The following is a 9682-nucleotide window of genomic DNA, read 5'->3' on the forward strand; positions in this document are numbered from 1 at the left end:
TATATTTCAATAATTTAGTATAAATCTAAAGTTATTTCATAAAATAGTATACTTGTACGAAAATAAAACAAATCGATTTTAAATATGTTTTGAGTCATTTAAATGAAATTGATCAAATTAACAATAGTAATAAATTATATCCGATTTTTATTTAAAAAAATTCAAATTTATTTGTTATTTTCAATATTTTTGCAACTTGACTTTGCTCCATATAATTTGGTAATAAGGTTCCTAATGGTATAACAATAAAATTGAAATTCTTCATTCTAATGTAAATATATGAATATAAGTTGTCATGAGAAGCAAATAAATGAAAGTGGAAAAGTTACTATATATATTTCAGAAACAAAGTTATTAGACTTTTATGGGGCTGCATCGCTTTAAGCAAACGTATTTTTCTTTTTCAAACATATACTATTGCATCGAAAAACACAAGCTTTACCTTTTTCCTTTTTTTTTTTTTTGGGTAAATATCACAAGCTTTACCTTTGACAATATAAAAACTACTGTCAATATAGTTTAGTACTGTTGAGTAATGGAATTGTGGAGTTGACGTACAAAAGAATAAATTCATTTTTGGCATCTTCATAAAAATTCCTTGAACAAGTATCAAATTTCCAATTCTATACGGTCAAATGGAATTTAACTTGCTTCGTCTACAATTATTTGAATTTTCACACCATTTACAAAAATCGTATAATCTAATCCACATTGCAATGTGAATATCAAATACAATATAGACTTTATTGACAACAAAATGTTTAAATAATAATAATTGCTTTTTTTTATGAATTTGTAGTTAACTTGATGCACAAACAAACATATCATTCGACAACTAAATGAATGTTGAAGACAAAACCGACCGATCATAATTTATATAAAATCATATTCCAATTTTTGGATTTAGCTCTCTGATTAATATAACGATTTTTTTTTTATTTCCTTAAAAAAAAAAAATGGAAGTAGTTTAATACAGACCGTTGGATATGGTTTGTTGTAAGCTAGAAATCAGCTGTCAGGTGGCCCACCGATGAAAGCAGATTTTGAGGGAGTGTGGTTTTCATGTGGCATCGATAGCGTGTGTGTGTTCCACACCTCGGGAAGCGCGTAGGACTCTTTTTACAGTCGGCGCTAATTGGATTCCGAGTCCATACCGGTCAGTCCCGGTGAAGTCCAACCATGAAACCAAAACGGGGCCCACACTCTTCTAATTACGAAAACACCCTCCATTCTGCCTTTGCCGCTTGTTGATTGATTTCTTATTTTATTTATTTATTTATTTTCCCGTTAGCTCCACCAACTCTCAAAACAGACGGCATTTCCCAATAAAAGTAGTTCAACTCTAATGACAAATATACCCTCAAGGAATAACTATTCTTTTGAAGGGAAAAAAAAATTGGTGGAAATGCAAATCAATGAATCTGTTTATGGCAAGTTGACAACTAAGAGATCGAAAATAAAGAAAGTAGGTAATTTGAGATATTTAAAGTGTCTTCTTTTGGTAAAAAAAAAAATAAAAATTATTTGATAAAAAAATATATATATGTTATTATATTGCTATACCATATATACAGAAGGTCGAGTTAGGCAAAGCAGAAATAGGCGAATATGTTGAGTGGTTGACACGTGTCGAGTTCCAGAGGGATTTGAGATTTTTCTGTGGTGAGAAAAGAAAGATAAGAGGTTGTTTGGATGGATTTAGTTTGCTAACCAATTTTCTTACAAACATTTTTGCCCACACGCAACCATGTTTATGAAATGTCAAATAGTTAGTACTGTGAGCACTGTATGAGACTTCTGAAAATTTAGGTGGTAATGGTCTCTGTTGAAATTACATAATTAGCCTTAAAGAAACCTGGTTTGGAAAAGCTTTTTATTTTTTTATTCTTACTGTGGTGCAGCGCGGTTGACCCACCTCTTATCTTACCTCTTCCAAGTTTGAGGGGAGCCAAAAATTTACTATTTATTATTGTTTAAAAATGAATAAATAATTGGGACAAGGTTTTTTGAGGGTCTGAAAGGTAGAAAAGTAGAGAGGAATCAAAGGTCAAATCCTTGATTTTGAAGTCTTTATCCCACTGTGGGAAAAACTATTGGTAAAATTGGGGGGGAGGGGGGGGAAGAAATGGAACCAAAAGGAACTAGAAAGAGACCCTTTTGTGGATTCTTAATTTCATGGCCTAAATTTTATCAGAGAGAGTATGGAGGAAGGGACAAATTGAATGGGAAATCATTCACAAAAACGATCCCATTCAATGAAAGAGAGTACTATAAGATGGGGAAGGTAATTCCCCAACAAACAATTATTAATTATAAAAACCTCAAAAAAAAAAAAAAAAAAAGAATCAGAAAAACCTAAGGCCTAAGACATTTTTTTTCAATTATAAAACGGGTACAAAAATATAATTTAAAAGAATAACACCAAATAATAAATAATACATTTAAAAACGAAAAATAGCGAGGTTTCAAAGGGGCAACAAAAAGAAGAAAAAAAATGAGGCATATATAATTCTCGTGGAAGTTCTTGCTTTCAGGGAGTTTCATGCATGCACTAAAGTCTAATGTGGACCCTTTTATTAGTCTCTTCTACCATGAACATTCGCATTTTGTAAGTTAGCTAGAAAGTTTATTGAAAATATTTTTTAGTAAAAAACAAAATGTACTACCTTTTTATTTTCCTCTTTTTCTCAAAATGCAATCACTAAATTTAAATAACATATATATATAGTATATTATTATCCTCTCAAAATACGAACTGGGTCCATATAGATATATTGTAATGTGTGGTTTATAATTATATATTGTATATTCAAAAAAAATGTTAAGCCATTCTATATTATTTTCACTGTTAAGTTATATAAACTACACACATCATTATTGTCGTGGTTTGATCAATACAAGCACTACCTGCATTATTCTAAACCATAATTGCATAGACTTTCATAGAAGGCACTCTTATCAATTTGTACAATGGGACATCAATTTCACCATCACTGTTCATTTTTTGTCTTTGTCTATATAAACCTTATAAATTTATTTGATGGAGCCAGTCATATTTGTTTTTTTACATTGATAATTTCAGAATTTAATTGAAAAAAGACGTTAAGAATGCTTTTACATTACATCTTATGCAGAGGTTGGACATTAATTAAGCTATAGTTTAACCGAATGGAAGGACTACTTTTGAAAAGGTCGTTCCTATCAGGTGGTGTATGTATGTTTAATCAAAGTTTGTCTTGTCGTTTAATTTTCTAACAGTTGAAATTTAGGAAAAAACTATACACATAATGTGACACATATCTTTACTTCCTTGACTCATAAGATAATAAATAGTAGTTAAATTGGAAATTAATTGATAACAATGATATATTTTTTTTTTAACAAAAAATTATTTATCAGTGGATAATAGCAATGTTGGTCGATCTGTTTAATTTGAGGGTAATCTAGAATGGTTTGATATTTATACGTAGTTCATATATATATATATATTAATATCCATCTGAAAACAATATATATATATATATATATATATGTATATATGTATATATATTATATAATAATTATTTATTGGATGCAATTGGACATTTTATGTTGGGTGCCGTTTGCCCAGCATATTATTGGTAATAAAATAATAAGATACGAATTACATATAGTCCAATGTTATGTGTTCAAAACATCCGAGGGTTGGATCAAATGGAAGGAAACCGCCGATGCATCACACTTACTTGCAGGAGTTGCAGGAATTGTGGATTCGATTCCTGACAAATTCCATTTGAGCCTTAGTATGGGTTCTATATATGTGTATTATTGTGGAAAAAGATGATAGAGACTATAAACTGGATAGTTTACGGATTCCTACAAAATTAGGATACACGCTGTTAATAATCCATTAATCCCTAAAAGTTAGGTCGATGATGCTCATCAAGATGTTCTTTTTTCTTTAGCAAAAAAAATGTTATGTGTTCAAAATAAAATTTTCAATGGAATCCAATATGATTTTAGTTATACATACATACATATATATATATATATATATATTTTGTTTTTTGTTTCAGGGACACTAAAATGATAACAATATTGGGGAGAGGTCAATGTCCAATTAATTCACAGTTGAACTGTTTTATGTTAATGGATCATCTAAAATGACATAAAAAATTTGGATAAAAGGGGCAATTAAAAAAAAAAAAAAGTATCAATACCTTGACTGCCTTACATAAAATATTTCATTTAATAGTTATTTCAGTTTTCAGTTAACCAACCTATTATTTTCACAGCCAAAAAAAAAAAAAAAAAAAAAGGGGGGGGGGGGGGGGGGGGGGGAAACCAACGTTCCAGTTTAAGAAGTATATTTTATAAGTGATAAATGAATTTCAATGAGATACGTTCCCAAAAAATGAAATTACTTTATAACAAATGCAAACTAACTAAAAAAACTTTGATATTTTGTTGCTGAAGGAAATATATTTAATTTTACCCACCAATCGGTTCCCAAAAAATCATTAGTATATATAGAAACATCCAGTTTTAGGTTCAACATCATTTTAAGTTGCATATCCTGGTATAGGCGGCCAAATCACAAAAAGTGGGTCCAAAAAAGCTAACCTTATCTTTTCCAAACAATTTGCTTCTATGGACCAAATTGTATTTAATAAAAACAAGTTGAAAAGCATAAGGTAAATTGTTAGTGCTAATGGCATTTATGTCATTTTATTTTGGACGCATAGGAATTTTACTTTAATTTGAAGCAAAAAGAGTTTTAAAGGGTTAAACTTAAAATAGTTTATTTTCTGTTGGAAGCAAAAATTATTTATTTTTATTTTGGATTTTTTATTTTAATTTAATTTTTGTATGTGTCAGAGGCAATAGATTTAATGGATGGGGATAGCAACGTAGACAACTTTCAGGTTTTCTTTACAAAATTCTTTACAGAGACGTGAAGTCCCAAGTGACCGACTCGTGTCTGTAATTACTTAGAATCTACCGGGAATCGTCCGTTAGGACAAACCAGCTACTAGAATTTCGAATCAGCGAACCATCGAAAGGAGATTTTGCAAGAGTAACGGCGTGGTTGTTTAAAGTTTCGTCAAAGCTCGTTTCCATTTGTTACACGTGGTTGAGGGGTCGTTTTCGTAGTGTTCTGGATTGCATTCTTGGGCTTCTGTCCATGGCCTTTTAGAATAGTTCGTAACTGTCCCGTCAGGTGATCACAGCCGAATAAAGATCATCTCATTCACTCAAAATTTAAAAAAAAAAAAAAAAAACAGAATATATGTTCCACTCCTCAACCAAAGCGCGTGCAAGACATGCGAATCTCAATTTTTCCTATTGCGAAATTGAATGAAACCGCCGCTTTGAATTTCCTCGCATGCGATCGTACTTTGCGTAATAAAAAATAAAAAATAAAAAATAAAGAAAAATAACGAGAGCTGGGATTGTCACGTAGGCGTAGATCTTTCTTTATTCGTTCGTGTATGTCACCGCGCATTAAGATAGCGTGTGTTATCATTTCGGCTTGAATTTGGCAGAGCTGGTATTCGGTGTGAACAAAGAGTATATCTCTGTTAACCATTCACCGTAGATTGTTCATAAATATCACGTTGAACTTAGAACTGACGGTGATGATTTCATGGTGTACATACGTGCGTAGATTCAGTCGAAAAGTTTTCACTATTTTAATAAATAAATAAAAATCAAAACCGAAAAACCAAGAGCGAGTTTTGGAAACCTCCTCTCTCTCTCTGTCTCTCTCTCTCTCTCTCATTCTCAGTTATAATTTTTTATCATTATAACCAATTCAAAGCTATAAGGGAAACTGTCTTCTCTTTTTCTTTTTCTCTTTGTATCTCATGCGTTTCTTCAAAAGCCAACTCTTTTAGCTCTTCTTATTCTCTCAGAAACCCCCGAGAGAGAGAGAGAGAGAGAGAAAAAAAAAAAAATCATATTCAAAATGCAATCTGGGTTCACCGGAGGCGGTGGAGTTCCGGACTTTTATGGTGCCGGAAGATCCATCGCAACCACCATGAACAACGCCTCTCAAACTCCATATCACCGATCTCAGCTCCAGGGACTCTTCCTCGACCCCACGGCTTCACAGATCGCTAGGCAATCACCCAACACCTTGGTCGGAAAGCGTACTCTGGCGGAGTTTCAATCCCATCAGCAATACCAGCACCACCCCACCAACCAAGGTCTCGCAAACGCTAATTTCCTCCGCTCCGTCAAACCCAGGACTTACCAGCACTCTTCTCCCATATCTCCTCTGTCTCTTATAGAATTTTCATCTCCCGGTTCGGAAACTTCATCGACGTCGTCGTCTTCATCGGCTTCTTCGCAACAGCAGCAGCGGTTTGGTTTGCCTCTTCTGCACAAGCTCCGTCCTCAATCCATTTCTCCGGCTTTACCTGTTGGTCCCTATGTGAACGCTGTTCAGAATCGCGTTGTTGGTGGTGGTTTGGCTGTTGATTCATCGGATAAGAAGATGATGGACCATCGTTTGCAAGAGTTGGAGAAAGAGCTCCTCGATGATAACGATGAAGAGGAAGGAGACGCTGTGTCCGTGATTACTAACACTAATAGCGAGTGGTCCGAGACGATACAGAACCTGATCAGCCCCAATCAGAGTCAGAGCCAGAGCCAGAGCCAGAAACCGGTTTCGCCATCGCCGACCTCTTCGTCTTCTTCGTCTTCGTCTGTGGCTTCTCCGGCGTCTTCCACGTGTTCCAAGCAGTCGCTCCTGGAAGCCGCATCCGCAATATCCGAAGGGAAACCGGAATCTGCGGCTGAGATCCTCACGCGCCTGAGCCAGGTGTCCAACCCCAACCAGAAACCCAATTCGGAACAGAAGGTTCTGGAATTCACGGCCTCGGCGCTGAAATCGAGAGTCGTCCCCGGCGAGAATCCGCCTTCGGTGGCGGAGCTTTTCAGTCAGGAACATGCAGGTTCGACTCAGATGTTGTATGAGCTCTCGCCCTGCTTCAAGCTAGGTTTCATGGCTGCCAACCTTGCAATCCTTGAAGCGACATTAGCAGAGCAGCAATCAACCAGCAACAACAAGCACAACAACAACAAGCTTCATGTAATTGATTTCGAAATTGGTGAAGGCGGTCAGTACCGGAATCTTCTCCACTTGGTCGCCCCTGTTAGGCCCATGATGGTGAAGATCACCACCGTTGCGGAAAATGGTGGGGAAGAGAGGCTGAAATTGGTTCGGGAAACTCTGAGTCAACTGGCAGAGCGTCTCCGGGTACCGCTAAAATTCAACGTGGTGAGTCAGAAACTCGGAGAGCTGACTCGGGAGTCGCTTGGGTGCGAGGCGGACGAATTTCTGGTGGTGAATTTCGCTTTCAAATTGTACAGGATGCCCGATGAGAGCGTTTCGACGGAAAATCCACGGGACGAGCTTCTGCGGCGAGTGAAGGGGTTGGGCCCGCGCGTGGTGACGCTGGTGGAGCAGGAGCTGAACACCAATACGGCGCCTTTCATGGCTAGATTCAACGAGACGTGCGCGTATTACGGGGTGCTGCTAGACTCGATCGAGTCGACGGTTCCGAGGGACAACACTGACCGAGTCAAGGCCGAGGAGGCGGTGAGTCGGAAGCTGGGGAACTCGGTTGCGTGCGAAGGGAGGGACCGTGTTGAAAGATGTGAAGTGTTTGGGAAGTGGCGGGCCCGGATGGGAATGGCTGGGTTCGCGTTGGTGCAGTCGAGTCAAAGCGTTGCTGAGTCTATTAAAGCGCGACTCAGTACGGGTAACCGATTCGACCCGCGATTCACGGTTAAAGAAGAAAATGGAGGGGTTTGCTTTGGTTGGATGGGTCGCACTCTCACCGTCGCATCTGCTTGGCGTTAACTTCACTCATTTTCTTTTTTTTGTTTTATTATTATTATTTTTTACTTCTCTCTCTCTCTCTCTCTGTCTCACTTTCTCCCTAATATTATTAATTGTTATAAAATATTATTGACGATTTCCTGAGAAAATGGGATGGGAAAAAGAAGAAAAGATAGAAAAAACCCACCAAACGAAAAACAAATAAAATGAGTGTTTGGATTCCCAGAGAGAAAATTCTTGTGCATCTCATTTGATTATTATAATTTTTTGGGTGTGTATGAAAGGTGGTGTTTGGTATATTGCTGACTTGTATCGTGGATTGCCCTTGCATTACCAACCATGGAGGGCTCCACTTCTGGATTATTTTTAGGCTTTTCTTTGGATTTTATTTTAGCCCCAAAACAAAAAAGTTTTAGTTATATATTCTATATAAATACGTGTGGAATTTTGTTATTGGATCTTGTTACACCACTTTCTTTTTGGCAAGTAATTTATATTTGGGGGATAGGGTAGGGCTCTGCTTCACGTGCACTTGTTAATTTTTGATTGAGCAATCGTTCACGCTCATCCCTGAGATTTTGTTGGCCAATTGTTCAAGATTTGTTGTCTATCAAATCCATTTTATTTGTCCATTAAAAAAAAAAAAAAAAAAAAACTTGTATTATTTTTATATGGCCTCAAGTTTCATGAGTGCTTAATGAGTTTATGAATATCAAGAAATTCAATTTGCTATCCCATCTCAACGCTCAATTTGCTTTTTTCTTTTGCAGGGTTCTTTAATTGGCTAAGAAATTACAATTTAGAAGTTTGTTAAAATGGGGTATTGATGAAAAATGAACATGTGGTATTTTTGTACTTCGGAAATACTAGAGGTTGACAGGGACTTGTCAAAATTAATTTCATCACCTGTTTACATGCGCTTGAAAGATAAAGAGAGGTTGGGGAATATTATTCTTCAATCACCATCTACATTTCTAGTGGGATTTAAGGGTGTACTTGAAGCTTAATTTGGAATTGAGTACCATTTTTTACCTCCAAATCAAACAATTTTCTTTTTCCCATCATAACCTGGCCACCACATAAAAATATATTGGAATTTTTAGATTGTAGTTGCCTTGCTCCTTCATTCCATAGAATCCTTGCATACTCCTACAAGAAACAAGGACATCAAACAAATTGTCAACCCTATATCATGTAAAATTTTAAGCCCAACTATTTGTCATGCATTTTGTAAACTCAATACTTGAAAAATCTAATTTTCCTACCAAACAAAACCAGCAAAAAGATAATGATCCGATAAATAAATACCAAAAAAATAAAATAAAATAAAAATTATATAATTCAAAAAAGTAATAACAAAGGCTTTGTTTGAGTTTGCTCATATGCATGAAGACAACCTAACTTCATGTCCTCTTTTTCATTCCAAACCACCAAAATTTTCCTATATTAAAAAAAAGAAAAATCCCTTTGCATATTTTTGGCAATAATACTTGATACTCAACCATTAATTACGCATTTATATTAGGGGAGACAAATAGATAGATTAATAGTGAAATGCGTATGTGTGGTAAAGAAAAACATAAATGCATAACAAATAGAAAGCACTGGTGGAGCGTTTACATTCATGATGACAGTCACCAAGTAGTTATTGTTTTGTGACCTAAGGAATACGGATTGAAGCAAATACTCATAATGTGCTCTGGACCTGAGTAGAAAAAAGCTACAGTAAAAGATATATATTCGTAGGAGGGCAGGGCTATACCAAAAAGCATGAGTGAAATTATATATATCCATTGTGAAAGGAAAGTCAATTAGATTACCCTTTTTAATGAGGTAATCAAAGAACAAAAATAA

The 9682-nt window shown here is 35.6% G+C and overlaps 1 protein-coding gene across 1 annotated transcript; it reads left to right on the forward strand.

Annotated features, from left to right (window-relative positions):
- The first annotated feature begins 5718 nt into the window (after positions 1-5718).
- LOC107414760 (scarecrow-like protein 8) lies at positions 5719-8281 on the forward strand. The gene has a single exon (XM_016022938.4). The coding sequence runs from the start codon at positions 5948-5950 to the stop codon at positions 7847-7849; it is 1902 nt and encodes a 633-aa protein (XP_015878424.3). The 5' UTR covers positions 5719-5947; the 3' UTR covers positions 7850-8281.
- The last annotated feature ends 1401 nt before the right edge of the window (positions 8282-9682 follow it).

This window comes from Ziziphus jujuba, chromosome 8, assembly GCF_031755915.1.
Source record: "Ziziphus jujuba cultivar Dongzao chromosome 8, ASM3175591v1".
Taxonomy (NCBI): Eukaryota; Viridiplantae; Streptophyta; class Magnoliopsida; order Rosales; family Rhamnaceae; genus Ziziphus; species Ziziphus jujuba.

Excerpts from the sequence above, each read along its gene's own strand:
- LOC107414760 (XM_016022938.4), top strand. The coding sequence starts at position 5,948 with ATGCAATCTGGGTTCACCGGAGGCGGTGGAGTTCCGGACTTTTATGGT.